Genomic DNA, 18,054 nt, shown 5'->3' on the forward strand with positions numbered 1-18,054 from the left:
GTTTTTAATCATTTAAGCAAACATCTAAAAAGTATGATTAAAGTATTAAAGCATGAGAATTTTATTGAAATTTCCTAGTTTGCTATATTTAGTAATTTTATGAAATAGTATATACTTAAACAAACAGGATGGATACAACACCAGTTCTGAAAGAAACCCAAGGAATGAAAATAGTTCTTGATGCAATTAACTTGTTGCTTTGTGGATCATACAGTATTGCTTCACTATTTTATATAAAGCCTCTTAACATAAGGGGAATGAGTTGAATTTGGTGAAAACACATCGGTAGTTTGATGACAAAAGAATATAATGGAGAATAATTTTCACAAAAACATAACATAAAAATGAAATAATATTAAATTTGCATTTATAATGTTTTTTAAGGCTTCAAATAACCTCACAAATATCGTCTCATTTTTATTATCACAAATGAACCTTGTGAGGCTAGATATTATTATCCTCATTTTACAGATGAGGAAACAGAGGCAGTTAGATCGTAAATGTTTGCCCAGGGTACCCATAGTTTATTAAATGTCTCAAGATAGATTTGAACTCAAGTATTCCTGACTCCAGGTCTAGCACTCTATCCACTATACAACCTCAACTTTGGGTATTGCAATTTCAATTTTGGAATTTTAGAGAAGTACCTGATATGATTTTGGGGGTTTGGATTTCTACAAACCCTTTGTGAATTAGAGTTTCACGGAAAAGGTAGCAGATACCAGACTGGAGACGGAAGATTGCCTGACTAGTTGATGTCTGTAAGAGAAGTAAATAATGAATTTTAAAACAATTTAATGGTTAAATTGTATTTTGTCTGTTAAATTGATAAAATAAGATTAAAGCTAAAAGAAATTATTACTGGGCAAATCAAAGTATAAGAGATTTTAGGAAAGTAATAAAATTTTCAACAATTAATAAAAGATCCAATGGCAGTTAGTATGCTGAATTTAGAAGCACACAAAGGCTCCTATTTTAAGGAAAGGGAGAAAATGTTAACTTAGTGAGTAGGATGTACTATTTACCAATGCATTACCTAGTAAAAAGCTAGCACAGGAAGAGTGGATTTTGAGAAAAAAATTTTTTTTTTCAGAAATAAAAACTTATACTTTGGAAAAATTACATTTTCTTCCTTCATTTAAAAGTTTTCATATATTAAAAACAAAATCATCTGAATATTATCATCCCATCTATTACAAGCATAGATATTTGCTTCCAAGTAGTTTTGCATACTTAAAGAAAAAAAAAATGAAGATGATCTCATATAAAAAAGTAATTGTTAGCTATATTTTACCAAACTTAAAAAAACAAAAAACCAAAAAAAACATTTAATCCTCCCTACCTTTTTTGCTCTTCTTTTCTTACTTATGTCTCTACACTGAAATGGACATTAATTCACTCAGTTGATGTAATCAGGATGAAAGAGGTCAATGCCTTCTAGATTAGAACTTCTTTATGTTTTTGGCTCAAGTAGTTTAAATGTGCGAGTTTCACAGCAAAAAACATGCCAGGACTAATGAGAGTGAATTTTCTTAGTCTACCTTAAGGTTTTAGCCACACATTTGACCATCAATCCAACTGGGCCAGTTGGATTGTGAATGGGATATGGCAGCAAACCTGGAAAGACTTTAATTCTCTGTGATCTCATTAGAAAGAACTCAAGAATTGCCTCATTTATAACACTAAACTTATATCTTCCAAATGCTTTTCAAACACCATTAATGAAGAAGGGTTATACTTCAGTTTTCCTATCTTCCAACAGAAATATGCTACTAATGCTACAATTTTTTGTAACCATTTAAAATTGAATGTATATGTGTTAATTCACATTCTAAAGATATGCTTAAAATGCACTTATTAATATTTTTCACACAAATAAGGAACAATTTGAAAAGATTTGCGTCATTCATCACAGTGTTTACTTGTTCATTTTGAAGGTATATGCATTTTCAGTTTGAGACAAGAAACTTGTGGTTTTCACTTTATGTGTGGTTTTGTGACATTGTTTTTATCCAATCAAAACAAACTGCATAACCTTGAATTCAAAAAGCCCAGTAACCCATTTAAAACAAAAGGCTGGTTTCACCTTCACTGAAAAAGAAACATTTTTACCAAAACTTAAGATACAAACTGAAAAATTTGTGGGAATTTTACTGCCATACTTTCTTTTACTTAATTAACATACATAAATTCATTTTGGCTTCTTGCGAAATAGAAGATGAACTAAGGAGATGCAACATGGTACAATGGAAATCACACTATATTTGGAGCCAGAAGACTTGATATGGAGTCTTTCCACCAGCTGTATAATCTTGGACAAGTCATTTCATTTTTGTGGGATTAAGTTTCCTTATCTGTATAGTAAAATTTAAACTGCCCTTTTATCTATCCTGTGATTCTAGTAAGTTAGTTATAATTCCTCTTAGTATTGAGAGTTCATTAATTGTGTTTCCATAAAATAGTCTGCATTCTTTAATGAGAAATGTATTTTAAAAAATTCTGAGTTAAAATTAATAATGGGAATGTCAGAGAAACTTTTTCGTGTTTTTCTTTAGTTATATAGTGGTTAGACTATTCTACTTTCTGTCAGATATTTAAAAGATGAAGAAAATCCTGTGACAGAATTTGGGGAATTTTCATTGCTCGCCTACATGCTATGGGCTAAAGCGGCAATTGCTTTTATTCTCCATGACTTGGGTCCCATTGCCATTCAGAAATTACTATCATCTTTAAATTGCCTAGATTCTACAGTCCCTTCATGGTCAAGGTTGTTGGTCGCTCCCATGAAGGAGGAAAGAGGAGGTACTTGAACTACTGTCACCAACTCTATTTCCCTGGCTTGGGGAATTCACTGGAATTATGGGATAGAAGAATAACCAAATCTAGAATTTGAGGCCCCCCTTCATCAAACAGTACACCTAGCAGTCATTATTGTTAATTGTCCCCATGCTTGAAAGCAGTCCATCTTAAGCACTGTATTGGAAATGATTAGAAAAATGAGAAGGTAGTCCCAGATGCAAATTGTCAAGGATTAGTGACCTCTTTCAAAGTGGATCTTCCTAAATGTTATCACCATTGACCTGACTCTGTTCTAAACTAGTGACTTCCAAATATAACTAATCCTAAAGCTGGCAAATTCCCCCTCCTATTTTTTAATCCTTGAAATTCCGAATTATTGCTTGCTGAAACCAAAACCTTTCCCAATACTTTCTTTTTCAGCTCACCTTCACCAAAACCTTGGACCCTATCCTCTGGACTCCCTGTCTCATTGTTAATAAGATCCTTTCTTTCTTAAATATTTTTGTCTCATATTATTTCTATTTTCCTGTACTCAGGAAAATCTGGCTTTTCCCCAGAAGATATATTATCCTTTGCCAATTTCTCTAGTATCTATGGAGAAGAGGCAGCATATTTTTTTAAGGTACCATAGGGCTAAGCATCTAAATTTCTTTTTTGGTTTTCATTTAGTATTTTTTTCCCCAGTTACATGTAAAAAACAATTATCAACATTCATTTTTAAAACTTTTCTATCCTTCTTCCCTCCCAAGTACTACTCATTGAAAAGGCAAACAATTAATACAGGTTATACATGTGGAATCATCTAAAACATTTCCATAATAGTCATGTTGTGAAAGAAAATACAGACCCCCCCAATACCCACTCAAAAAAAAATAAAGGGGAAGAGGAGTGAGGGAGAGAGGGAGAGAGACAGAGAGAGAAGGAGGGGAAGGGGGAGAAGAGAAACAGAAAGAGAGAGAACAAAGGAGGAAGGAAAAGGAGGGAGAGAGAATAAATGAATGAATGAATGAATATGTTTCAATCTGTATTTAGATACTATGAATTCCTTCCCTGGGGATGCACAGCATCTTTCATCATTAGCCCTTCAGAATTGTCTTGGATCACTGTATTGCTAATACTTTGTTCACAATACATTTCACCTTATATTAGCTTATGTAAGTTTTCCCAGGTTTTTCTGAGAGTATTTTCCTTATCACTTCTTATAGCACAATTGTATTCTATCATAATCACATACCCCAATTTGTTTAGCCATTCCCCAAATGATGGATATCCCCTCAATTTTCAATTCTTTGCCACTAGAAAAAAGCTACTACAAATATTTTTGTACATGTAAATTCTTTTCCTTTTTGTTTTTATCTTTTCTGGGATACAGATTTAATAGAGGTATTGATAGACCAAAGGGTATATGCATGGTTTTACAGCCCTTACATAGTTCCAAATTGCTCTACAGAATGACTGAATCAGTTTACAACTCCACCAACAATGTATTAATGTCTCATTTCCCCTCACATCTCCTTCTTCATTTTCTTTTCTGTTCTATAAACCAATCTAATAGATGAAACAGTACCTCAGTATTGTTTTATTTTGCATTTCTCTAATCAAGTGTGACAGCATTTTTTCATATGGCTATAGTTTTCATTACTTCATCTGAAAACTTCATAGCCTTTGATCATTTATTAATTGGGGAAATGACTATTTTTTAGAAACTTGACTCATTTCTCTATATGTTTAAGAACAGAGGCCTTTATCAGAGAAACTTATTGCTTAACTATTACTAAGTGAATGAGCATCTTTTTTATAGCCAATTCCAAACTTTCCCCCTTTGTCACTATCAATCAGCAGCTTCTTCCTTCAAAGGTAGTAGACTCTCTTCTCTATATGACACTGTCAGAATCAATGTTAGTTGTCTACTGGCCTCCAAGTCATTATTTTTCTCCTTTCTTTCCAAGGAGTTCATTACTTGGCTTAAAATTCTCTTATTTATCTCACCTTTGCTTTCATATTCAGGAAACTTAATATATCATATATTGAATTTCTGAACACTATGGTCTTTCCATCAACTTTTCATTTTATGTAGTCTACAACTTTGCTCTATCAAACACTAATAGTGACTAATAATGACAGATATCACCATTACCTACAATTGTACTTCCCAGCTCCTAAATTCTGAAAATTTCCCATCTTATTACAATCTCCTATATTTTCATATTTGTATTGGCCTCAATGCTATTTTTAAAAATCTTTCCTTTAGTCTCTTCTTATCCAGGTTAATTTTCCCTGCCTTGCACTTACATTTCTCTCTATAGTTTTGTCCCTGTATTAAACAATTTAATAAACCGTTGCCCAGTTTGTTCTTCCCACTGTTCATGCTCATCAATCCCCAACACTGAGTCTCACCACCCACTGCTTTCTAGGATCTTACTGCAGAGCTGAATGCTAATAAAACAGAATGCCAAATAGGTCCACTGCAAATTCATTATTTAATACTACATGGCAATTTTCTTATTCTTTCTTGGTTTGATTCTTTATCATGTTTTTCACGATAGACCCTTCAAACCTTAGTAATCTTCACTATTGTTGAAACACAGTTCCCTTCAAATAATATTGTAGGTCACTATGTACCTGTTATATTCTCCTAGCATGATGTGAAGTACTAGATGGCAAGAATGCTTTCATTTCTTGTCTTTGCAAACTCAATGGTATAATATCTATCTACATGTAAATATTTATTGAATTGAATTTCTTTTAAAAATTAATTGGATATTCAAAATATTATAAACTCTGAAAAGAGAAATGTTAGTCAAAAAAAGTTCAAAGGAAGCATAAAGAAAAGTATATTGAGAGGTATGAAAGTGGGGTTTAGGAATGGAGAAATAGAAAAAAAAGAACTATTCACTCACTATGTATAAAATAGATAACATTGCGACATTCAGTTAAGTTTGGATGCTCACCCTAATTGCTTAAAGAAAATGTCAAGAGAAATTTAATATCATGAAATAACTAATATTACAAAGAAAAATTTTGCCTTTATGTTTCACCTAAAACAAAGTCATGTTCTTGGTTATAAAAAGGACTGATGGGAAAGAAAACAGGTAAGGTATAAGCTAAATGTACAAAGGTGGGTTGGTGGCATACCTTTGTTTAAAAATATTATATCTTTAAAATACCTTTTAATGTTTTAGATAGAAAATCTCAAATTCCAGAGAATAAAAATATGATTCTTTTTGCAGAAGTATTTTTCCCATTATATGTGACTAACAATTTTTTTCCCTGTAATAATTGGAGAATGTAATGGTTAAAATAACAAAATAATGCAATTTCATACTATAGTATAAAATAAGCTTGTTTAAAAAAATCGTTTTTAAGCAAAGTGCTTTTAAAAAGTTTGTCATTTTATCATGCTGCTAAGAAGTCAGAATCTGATCTTTATTTTTATCTGGCAAGCTAAAGCATAATTACTTTAGATACCTAATTTTACACACACACACACACACACACACACACACACACACACACACACACTCTTTTCAACTTTCTACCAAATATAAAAGCAAATAAATTTATAATTGTATAACTACAATTATATATTAAATTTAGAGACTCAATTTCACGCATCTATATAAAGTTCAAATTTTTACTAAACAAAGGCATACAAAAAAGGGTACTTATTCATTGCAGAGAAGTATCATATTTAAAAAAAAGACTTAAGGAAATGGATTTCCAGTTACAGTAACTGGATCTCCAGTTGGATGGATCTCCATCATAAAATAGAAAATAAATTTGAGATTTTAACAAGATTTAAAATTTTCTGAATGTTATAAGATTAAAAAATGCACTTTTAACTTAACTAAATTAGAAATATATTCCTTAAAGCTTAAGGGGGAGAGTTTTATATTAAGCAATGAGTATGCTTCGAAGGTGAAGAATACATGCGGAAGCAGGGAATGAGTTTTCTCTACTTTTTAGGAGGTTAGGCAGGTTGTTTTTTACTTAAAATATCCCTTTTCTCTAAACTTGCTCTGTAAAATACTTGCCATTGCTTATACACAAGAAACATTTTTTCTATTTTACAACAAATTTTCTAAAATAAGAGTCTTTTTCTTTCACTAGCAATTTATTAAAATAATATTAATGATATTGGTATTCTGAATGAATCACAGAAAAATCTGAAGAAAAATGAAGAAAAGTATTTGATATTCGGTATAATGCATTTCCCTAAAGACCTCTGAAAGAATTTGAAAATGTAAAAAAAGAGTAAATCAGAAGATTTTACAAAAGCTCTAAAAGAAGACAGGAAAATGAAACTAATTTCAGTCTTTATTACCCAGACTCTAGTTCTACTAAAATCACTATACTTCCCACAACCCTTTACTTTTATGTTGAGTGAAGCTTGTTGTTCGAAAAAATGTTTATAGTTTGCCATCTTAACCATACCCATTAAAGCTTTTGCTTGGTTAAGGTCACACAAGACTTCCTGTCAGTTTAGAGCTAAATGCTGAATTAGATGCTACATTGTTTGAAGTTATAAGGCATAAATAAAGGAAGTGGAAGAGGAGCAAGAAAAGCAGTTTTGAATTTATATCTGAAATGTGTTACATGATGCTATTAAAGATCAAAGTAAAAGGGAAATCCTTTTTGGATATCAAGGTACCAAGAACCTGAGATATTTTTATGAACTAAGGCTATCTTATCAGGAAAGTGTTCCAAGTGGTTTTTTTGTTTTGTTTTTCCTATTATGTAATTGTAAAAGAGAAGTCACATAAGATAATCCAGGAAGGTATATGCTACAACATTCCAACAAATGCCTCATTCTAAAGAATGAAAGGAAAACAGTAGATTATAGATAGAAGTATAGAACCATTATGTAAATGTATGCTGATACACAAGTTTTTTTCTGGCATCATTAAACACAACTTCTATTGGTTGATTTGGTTTCTAGGATCAAGTCTCACTTGTTTCATCAATCCTTCCTCAGGTACTCTAATCCATAACTATCTTTCTCTTTCTTCTTAATATTTGTAACACTTCTCCATGCAATAAAATTTACCACTTGATTACATGCTGGCTTACATAATTCTCAATTGCTGCATGAGTTTACATTTTATGTACTCCACAAAGCCACAAGTTTTTTGAAAGTGGGGACACTATCTTTTGTATCTTCTTCAAATGTTTAGAATATTGAGGCATATTTCTAAAATACATAGATAATGGACTCAAATTTAAAAGAATTCAAACCATTCTCCAACTGATAAATGGTCAAAGGATATAAACAATTTTCATATGAAGATACTGAAACCGTCTCTAGTCATATGGTCTAAATCCCTATTGATCAAAGAAATACAAATTAAGACAACTATGAGGTATCACTACATACCTCTCAGACTGGCTAAGATGACAGAAAGAGATAATGACCAATGTTGGAGGGGATGTAGGAAAACTGGGACATTAATTAATAAATGTAAACTGATCCAAGAATATTATGAGACATATAATAATCACTCTATACAGACACATGTTGACTAAATAAGACTGCTCCCAGAATGTGAAAACCTATTTCTTTCTCCATATGGCCCACATGGTCCCATGCCATTTTGCGATGGTTCCAGTTCTGAGGTTAAGAAGGTATATTCAATTTATTTGCCTTAGATTCAACACTTCTTTCTTTTTCCTCTCCCCATTTCTACATACTTGGAGGAAGAAAAGTATATCAAACTGGAATCTTCTAAGTAGAAATGTCCCATGGTGGCTTTGGACACATGAACTAGATGTGTCCTATGAAATTTGCAGAGCAAAAGATAAACACAGTGGCACAAAATCTATCTTAATATTTTCCCCAGGTTAGTCTTATGCCAGTGCACTGAAGATGAGAGCCAAGAAGGAAGAAAAGTTAAGGATAGAGGAAACAGATAATATCAAAAATTTTAAATTGAGGAAGACCTTCAATCAGAATGATATACTTCCTAGATTTCCCAGAATTTCAAGATTCTAGAAAATAGTGGTACTCAAGTCAAAAATAGCCTTACTAGTTAATTACAAAATATTCAACTTTCCAAGTCAATGCTTATAAAGACTAGTTGATGTTTAACTTATCAGTGGTTTTAATGATATGTACTGAAAAGACATTAATATATGAAAATAATGCTTATCTCAAAGAAGTGAATTACATAATATGTAGAGCCTTGAAGTATAAATGAAGAAAAGAATGAACAGAGCACAGTATATGATTCCCAAAGCAAGAATACATGAAAGCTGGGTTTGGATTTTTTCAAAGTGGAAAACTGCTATTCTTTTTTCATAAATGGTAAAATGGGAAAAGGACAAAGCAAGAGACAAAAGCCAAATAGGAGCAAAATCTAAGTGTAAGGGCAGATATGAAGGAAAGGAAAATAATTAGAAGGATTTTTAAAGATTAAAAAAAAAACACAACAACAGGTAGAATAAATGATGAAACACATTAACAAATTCAAAAAGGAGGAAGATGTGGTTAGACTATTAAGAAAGAAAGATGACACTGGTTTTACTGTAGTGATGAAACCACTGAGCTTTTCACTTACAAACCAAAGCACAATCGAAGGGGAAAAGAATAACAATGAGAGTACTGCAAAAAACCACTCAAATCAACTACTTTTATACCACATTAAATTACTGAGTCCATTATTTCAATATCAAAATAATTTTTAGCATTAATTTAGAATTTGTCCACTTTAAAACTGGGACACAATTTCCTTTATAAATATTAATTCAATTCTCAATTCATCTTAACATTTATTAATCTTACTATGTTGGAAGGTACTACTGAAAAAAAGACACTGTCTCCGACTTCAAGGGAACTTACAATCTATACACAAACTATATATCTCAGAATGGAAGTAAAAAAAAAAAGTGTTCCAAAAACAAAATACTAAGAGATTTGGTGAGGGAAGAAAGGTTTCACAGAGGGACACTTTAGCAAGGTCATTACAAAAAGAAGAATTCTGACAAAGAGATGATAAGGTTTGCTGAATTGAATTTATAATTGAAAAGGGGGTAGGAGTATAGGGAGGAGAAATATATCCCAGATATGAATGGCAGTATGAACTTAGGCAAAAGATTATATGAAGATATCAAGCATGAGTAAACTAATTTGATGGAAATGTAGAACATGCTAAAGAAATCAAGTGAAGATAAATCTGGAAAAATAGATTAGCATTAAATTACAGAAAAACTTGAATGCCAAACCATAAAAATTTCTACCTTATTTTTAGAGAATAGGAAGATAACAAAAGGATTTTTGAGTGGGGAAGTGAGGTAATCATTACAGTGTATTGGAAAGATTATGATGGAACTAGGATACACTAGAAGGGAGAGATCATGAATCAAAAAGTCCAGTTAGGACTATATAAAATAATTTAATTAAGAACTAGGTAATTAAAGCCTTAACTAGGATGGTGGTAGTCAGAATGAAAGATACATTTTTAAGAGACAGAAGAAGTAGAATTAATAGGACACGATAACTGACTGAATGTGAAGGTGAAAGAGAGGAAAAATCAAATGAAAACAAATTTCCAGGCCCAGAAGATATTCAGACTAACCCAATATTAGCCTCAAAGGAAAGACAGCAGTGCCATCAGAAGCAAAAGGAGAAGAAAGGGACAAGAAAGGAGCTTTGTTTTAGATTGGATTAGATGATCTTCTTCCCAATTCTAAGGTGTCGTGCCTGGGAGTACAAGATTGGTTTGATGAGATATAAATTTGATGAGATATAAACTGAAAATGTACAGGAAGTTAAGTGAAAATGAGAGGCTGAGAATGTACATTTGGGATTGGGAGCCATCAACCTAAAAATGATCCCTGAAATCAGGAGTAGATAAGATCGCCGAGGAAAGAGTATATTAAAAAATAAGAGGTCCAAGAATAGGAGTGTCATATTTATAATTTAGGAAAAGAAATATGTGAGACAGCTGAATCAGGGAAGCCAAAAGAAAAGAAATGAAAAAGTAGGGCAAAGACTGAAGGAAGAAAAAGCCACTAAATTTGGAGACTGTTTCAGTAGTTTGATTAAGGGGAAGTCACACTACAAGGTTCTGAAGAATGAATGTGTAAATGGTGAAGAAGAGTTAAGTTTAGATCAATCTTTCTTGAAATCTGGCAGTAAAAGAAGACAAGTACTGATAGCTTGAAAGTGCTTTTAGCATCAGAGAGACATTCTTTATCAGTTGTGTTCATTACAAAATATCTGATGATTGCTTGATTTTCCTGGAACAAGTACCAAAAAGAAGTGTGTACATTGCTTAATTCTGTCTAGTTTTATGTACCTTGGCCAAAAAACAAGAAAGGTACAAAAGCTATATTTGCAAATCCTATATTTCTATACTCTGTGACACCACTGCTGCATTACCTTATCTATTTATAATTAAATGTTTTATCAGCTATTATCCTAAAATACTTGTGCCTTATGCTTTTATCTACCTTTTATGTACTTCCCAGTGGATAGGGTCACCAATCTTGACTCTCTCATGGCTTTGCCCAGTTAATAAAAGTTTACAATATGAAGAAAAAAAAAGAATGAATCTTACCCTAAGATCGATGACTCGGTTATCTAGTCTTGTATCCTGATTAACAGTAGCTCTTCCTTCCTAAAAATAAACCAATAAAAATTTTCTTAAAAAAAAAAAAAAAAAAAGTGAGTAGAATTATTAGAATATTTTTATACTTTATGTAAAAAATTAGAATAGAATGGCAAACATGTTTTAATGTAAGCTATTTGAACATAACATCACCAATAATAATGATTTTCTAAGACGATTGAGATCATGCCATATCAATTGCTAAATGGAATGATAATTAATTTTTTTGGGAGGCACAATGATAGCAACAAAACTTCTTTCATCAGTATAGAACTGGAGCTGGAAAAAGGGAGTATGATGACATTGTTATTCTAGACTCCTAAATTATAATTACTTCCCTTTTTATTCAACGTATTGGACCCCCTAACCAAAAGGATAGCAATATCTGGGAAGGAGGACCAGAAAAAGGCTAGTGATAAAGAGAGACAGGACAGGAAGAAAAATGAGAAAGGAAAAGATTCAAGAGATGTGAGAAAGGAGAAATGACAATGAACATAGAATTACTGCTTCTTTCTTAAAGGCCCTTTTCTATTTCATCAAATTAGTTGCCATTCATAATGAATTTCCCTTTCTTCAATGTAGGTTTTCTTCAGTGAAAACTGGGTTCCAAAGACTACACTGATCTCAGTCCTGGTAGCATCAGGAAATTAAGAAAAGATAGCATATGACATGAAAAAAGTTTAATTGAGATAAATACAAAATGATTTCAATGTTATATTAAAGTACTATGCTTTCAAATGCTGTGCAAATTAAACTAGCTTTAGTTGCCAACCAAAAATACAGGGCAAAGTCAGTTATTTCAAAGACAAATTTTTCACCTCTTCACCCTCTACTTCAGGTCGAACTGCATCCTCCAGCTGTAAGGGCAGGCGGGGTTCAGCCAAACTAATCACATAGATCTGAAATTGAGAAAACACCAGAAATACAATGAACAGAGTAACATAGCACATTATGTAGAAAACAGTCCACAGTAATCCCCAGTGGAAGATGCGGTAAAATAGAAAGCACTATTTGCATAGACCTTTAACTGAAATGGGAGAAATCAAACAAAAAGTATTATCAATTCTGAGCTATACATCATCATTTTTAAGGACCGATTTAGCTCAACAACAGTATTTCTTTTATTCTTATTTCCACTCTTGCTCCATTTGCTTTTCCCAAGTCACCTTTTAATACTTTATTTTATCTTTACTACACCTTATGTTCTACACAAGGTAATAGCTATTGTCCTTTTTTTCTTTAGAACCCTGTTCTCAATTTTTTTTAAACACTCTACTGTTGACCTACTTTTTGAAAAACAAAAACTAATCCCAAGTATTTCTGTTTTTTGTTTTTTAAACACACATGGTGAAACAAAAGTTCTTCTGATTAATTCAAAGAAGTATGTTGTTCCAAACTTGTAATCATCAGTTTTGACACTTCAATAATAGGAATAAACAGAACATTGACAAAAGATTTCTTCTACTGTTCAGACTGGTCTAAGTATCTAAACTTCAAAATGTCTGGGATTCTATAACTGGTATGTGCTTATGGAGTACTACTGTTCAATCTATACACAAAGAATTAGGAAGTTACAGTTTTAATTTAAAAATAAACCTAACTTGGTAATCACAGAATATCAAGTCCAATCTTCCCCAAATAAGAATGTTTCAATGTCTATATGTTCCTAAAAAGTAGCTATAAAGCCTTTGCCTTAAGGCATTGGGGAGAGGGAATACAGGGAAAAATTTACCTCCTAAGGCAGTCCACTTTACTTCTGGATTGATAATTCTTAGGAAGTGTTTTGTTATATCAGGTCTAAATGCAATTCTTTGCAACTTTCACCTATTGCTTTTAGTTCTGTCGTCTGAGTCAAACAGAACAAGTCTAATTCTTCCCCAAGAAACCAATCCCCCATATCAAATCTCTTAAACTCCAAGTCCTCCCTTCCCTGTTTCTTTCAACTGATCTAATATCATATGATTACAAGGTAATTCATCCTAGTAGCTCTCTTCTAGATCTTTCCAGCTTGCCAATGTCTTTCCCAAAAAAGTTCAGAACTGAACCATAATAGTTTAGATGTGGTATGAGCAGAGCAGAGTACAGTGTGAGACCAACATCTCCTCTTCCCCCCCCGCCCCCCGAGGCAACTGGGGCTAAATGACTTGCCCAGGGTCACATAGTCAGATAGTATTGTGTCTGAGGCCAGATCTAAATTCAGGTCCTCTGACTTCAGGGCTGGTGTTCTATCTACTGTGCCGTCTAGCTACACCAGACCAGACAATAATGTCTCTTTAATACACTATAAAAGGTATTTACTTTTTTGGTAGAGTCATAATGAGTCTGAATTACACAAAGCTTCAGAGTTTTTCAAGTGAAATGTTACATTAGTCAAGCCACCCATAATTTAGACTTATGAGATTGAATGAGATTTTATATCTATTAAATTTCACCAGATTAGTTTCAGCCGAACACTACTGTCAAGATATTTTTGGATCTTAACTGTCATCTAATATGTCAGCTAATTCTTTTACTTTTGTGTCACTTATAAATTTGATATTAAGCCTGTTAATTATACATTATCTAAATAAATTGACCAACATGCTATAGCACAGGGTACAGCACAAGTCCTTGGGCCATTTTACCAAGAATTGACATTAAACATAATTATGAGTATTCTTTGAATATGTTCATTCAACCAGTTCTGATTCAATTTTTTCCAGAATAGGATGAGAGTTTGTAATTTTTTATCTAGTAACATAAGGAAAAAAAAGGAAATAAGGTTGATCTGAGATGATTCATTCTTCTTCTTGGTGATCTATACTTCCTTCTCTCTTGACCAAACTTTTAATAATATTCTAGAATTTTATCAGGAATGGTCTGTTTGTCTTTTTCACAGTTTTTCAATTATCACTGACTAGCTAAGCAATCAAATCTGTCATTTCTTTTAGTACTCCTTAATGCAGTGCGCCCAAGTCAGGTATTCTTTATTAAAGTTTTCCCTAAGGATCTTGTTTCAACTCTCCATTAGTAATGTATTCTTTTCTGTCCTTTACTGTTCAAAGATCATTCTCCTTGTAGAATGAATGGGAAAAAAAATCAGCATTTCTTCTGTTATTCCATCTTACATCGTAACAACCACTCTAAGTCCTTAGCTTTTCTTGTTAGGATTCACTTTAATGTTCTTAATACTACTCTTAAAAAGTTATGCCATGATTTTATATTCAGCCCCTATCAGTCAGTCCATTCCTAGTGATTCTCTCTCTCTCTCTTTTTTTTTTGCTGAGGCAATTGGGGTTAAGTGACTTGCCTAGGGTCACAGAGCTAGGAAGTGTTAAGTGTCTGAGATCATATTTGAACTCAGGATCTCCTAACTTTAGGGCTGGTACTCTGTCTACTGTACTACCTAGCTTACCCATGATTCTCTTTTAAAACCTTAAGCTGATGGATTAATTCTCTGAGTTTGCATACACAGCAATCTTGTGTGACAATTTTCTTTTCTTCCTTTCTGAAACAGCTTTTTTTGTGTCTTCACAATTGCATCTTGAGTTTCCCTAAAGCTCTAAACAGAATTATTCCTGTTGAATTTTAATCTTTGAGATCTTATTCATCTCCATTTTCTGAATCCTTTCAAATCTCTTTTTCCAAAGACTAATAGCTGACTTTTCTCTCCTCTAGCATAACTTCGAAAAGGGAAGGGTCACTCTCCCCCAAGGTTACCATCACTTCCTCTTTGTAGGTAAAGACTTAATTCATATTAGAATTCCCCCTTGTCGGTTTTGGTAGCTTTGGAAGGATGAAATTATCATCAAAGTTATGAAATAATTAGCATCTATACTTTTCATAGAAGATTCCAGCAGATATCTGGATTAACTGAAGTCTTTCATCACTATTATATCATTATTCTGTGCCAGGTTTCGATCCATTTTCCAAATTCCTTATCGATTTCTTTTTTGTAGTATATTTTCATAACAATTTTGCTTCTGTTTTTAAATTCAAATATCCTAGTTCTCCTCAGTGCCTTTATTTCCACAATCATGTTATTATTCAATGTTACTCTCTACCATCCTTTTAATCTATCTTGTTCCTTCTGAATGACAAAACATTCTAAAAAGATATTTCAATCAAGATTCTATCCCACAGTATTTCAGTAATACCAAATGGCATTAATTCTACCCCTGTAGTTCAGCTTCTTGATATTTTGCTCATTTGTGTATAGATTTCTTATGCTACAAGTTTTATTATGGGATTCTTTTTGTTTCCTCTGAACTTTTAGTTTAGGTTTTGGATTTTTTTGGGGGAGTATCCTAGTGGATAGAAATACTTTCACTGAATTTCCAGTAATAGAAATAATTTATTTCAAATGTCTAATATACAGAAATTCATGCTTTATAAGTGCTTTGCAATAACTTTACAAGGCATTCTTTTATCACTTTCTTATGTCTTGTTATAGTGCATCACTTTGATGTTAAAGTGATCTGATTTTTTTGAAGATCATATCAATTTAGTGTAAACCTTGATAAGTTCTGTACCTAGAGAGCTAAAAAGTTTTCTAAGTGTATAACTGATGATATTCTGGGTATGTGTATAAGGATTAAGCCTAGCTAAGTTCAGAAAGGCTTATTATCAGGTGCATGATTATAGTCATTAGAAACCAAATCATCTCTTCTGCAACTGTGTTCTGTATCAGTAGAGTGTGTATCATATGGATGAAATCTTACATCCATGAAATTCTGTAAGTTAGGCAAATCTACATTTGCTATATAAATATAAATGTTACAACATGTAAATATGCTATATTATTTTATAATTGTTTTATAAAAGCATTATGGAAAACAAAAACCTTATGTTTTGAAAACATTAACTATGACAAATATATTGTTTTGGGAAGGTGGGATATCTTGGACTGGATATGTAGACCTATGCATTAGACCCCTTCTTTATCTCAATGATTAATTTACAGTTTATTCAGTTATAAATTTAGAAAAAGAAGTGAGATTTAAATAAATAAAAGGAGACAAATGATGAGCTAATTCTAAATGCATACAAGAATTTAGTAGAGCAATTCATTATAATGAATTCTGGTCATACAGTCCATTCCACTGTCAAATCATCATAAATAAATGAAATTATATTTTGGGGATCATTAGGAGGTGAGGGGAGGATTAATTAATAACAAGTATTTTATTTCTAAAATGATTTTCATCTGAAAGATTCCCTACTTTAATTTTGTAGTCTTCTGTCCTTTTACAGAAATCAATGATTATGTCCCTTTAAAATTTAATGATCCAAAAAGATTGTTGTTTTTCTTATCCAGTCATTTTTCAATTATGTCCAACTCTTTGTGACTCCATTTGGGATTTGGATTTTCTTGGCAAAGATAACTCGAATGGTTTGTCATTCCTTTCTCCAAATCATTTACAGATGAAAAAACTGAGGCAAATTGGGTAGAGTCACATAGCTAGTTAGTGTCTGAGGCTAGATTTGAACTCAGTAAGATGAGTTTTCCTGATTCAGGGTTCAGCCTTCTATTCATTGAGTCACCACCTGCCCTCCCAAAAAATTAGAGGACAATTAAACAATAAACTGAACTAAACTTCATCTAATTGTACAAATCATTAATCCACAAAACTAAATCACTGCTTGGGAAAGCAAAAATAAAATGTTTTCTTCATATTAATTTTTTAAAAAATCTAGATTTTTACTTTATTTTTTTCCTGTGATGAGGAAAAACTGTAGATTCATACTATTACATATTGACTCTACTGAAAACATACATTATTAATAATTTACTTAAATTTATTTCAGTGTATGACCTTTTTTTTTTTTTTTTCCAGTAATAGCATTTTATTTTATTGGCTATTTTTTAGCACACATTGGGAGAGAAAAATCAGCGCAAAAGGGAAAAATCATGGGAGAGAGAAAAAAATATAGTATTTTTTTCCAATTACACGTAAAGATAATTTTCAACATTTATTTTTCTAAGATTCTGAATTCCAAATTTTTTTCTTCCGCTCTCTCTAAACATCCCCTCCCCTACAACCTCATTAAAAACAAAACCAAAAACCATTACCCTTTGAACGTGAAGCTCAACATCTTGCTGTGTACAGCTTCCAATTTTCTGATTCACTTTCCTCACAACACCTTCTACATCCACGATGCTCTCTTTGTTGATGCTGTGAATAAAATAGTTAACTTTAAATTTTTATCAGGTGTCATACTTATTTGGAAGCCTACCATCAAAAAAAAAGTATTTAAAGGCTGTAGTATTCTATAGATTACTACATTAGAGTAGACAGTCTATTAACCTATTAAAATAAGTCATTATTTCATATAAGTCATCATCCTTGGACAGATAATTTCACAGATATCATAATTTAGTGACTATACGATATCCTTAATTATTTTAATAACTTGACTGATTAGTTAAATTAACAATTTAAGTTTAGTGAATGTAAGATAAAAACACCAGGAGAAAAAACAGTAAAAAAAAAAAAAAAAATCTAAAAATATTTCAATCAAAATTTTATCCCACAATATCTCAGTAATACCAAATGGTATCAATATTCCCTCTATAATTCACCTTATTGATATTTTGCTCATTTGTGTATAGATTTCTTATGCCACAGATTTTATTACTGGAAATTTTTTTTGGTCTCCCCTGAATTTT

The 18,054-nt window shown here is 32.0% G+C and overlaps 1 protein-coding gene across 1 annotated transcript in view; it reads right to left on the minus strand.

Moving 5' to 3' along the window:
* DARS1 (aspartyl-tRNA synthetase 1) overlaps positions 1-18,054 on the minus strand; it is a 72,989-nt gene that overhangs the window by 15,833 nt on the left and 39,102 nt on the right. Inside the window, exons 5-8 of the mRNA XM_031960020.1 lie at positions 17,458-17,560; positions 12,224-12,304; positions 11,355-11,414; positions 648-759 (exon numbers count right to left, since the gene is read on the minus strand). Coding sequence (XP_031815880.1) covers positions 648-759; positions 11,355-11,414; positions 12,224-12,304; positions 17,458-17,560 — 356 coding nt within the window. The remainder of the gene's footprint in view (positions 1-647; positions 760-11,354; positions 11,415-12,223; positions 12,305-17,457; positions 17,561-18,054) is intronic.

This window comes from Sarcophilus harrisii, chromosome 3 (assembly GCF_902635505.1).
Source record: "Sarcophilus harrisii chromosome 3, mSarHar1.11, whole genome shotgun sequence".
NCBI classification, from domain to species: domain Eukaryota; kingdom Metazoa; phylum Chordata; class Mammalia; order Dasyuromorphia; family Dasyuridae; genus Sarcophilus; species Sarcophilus harrisii.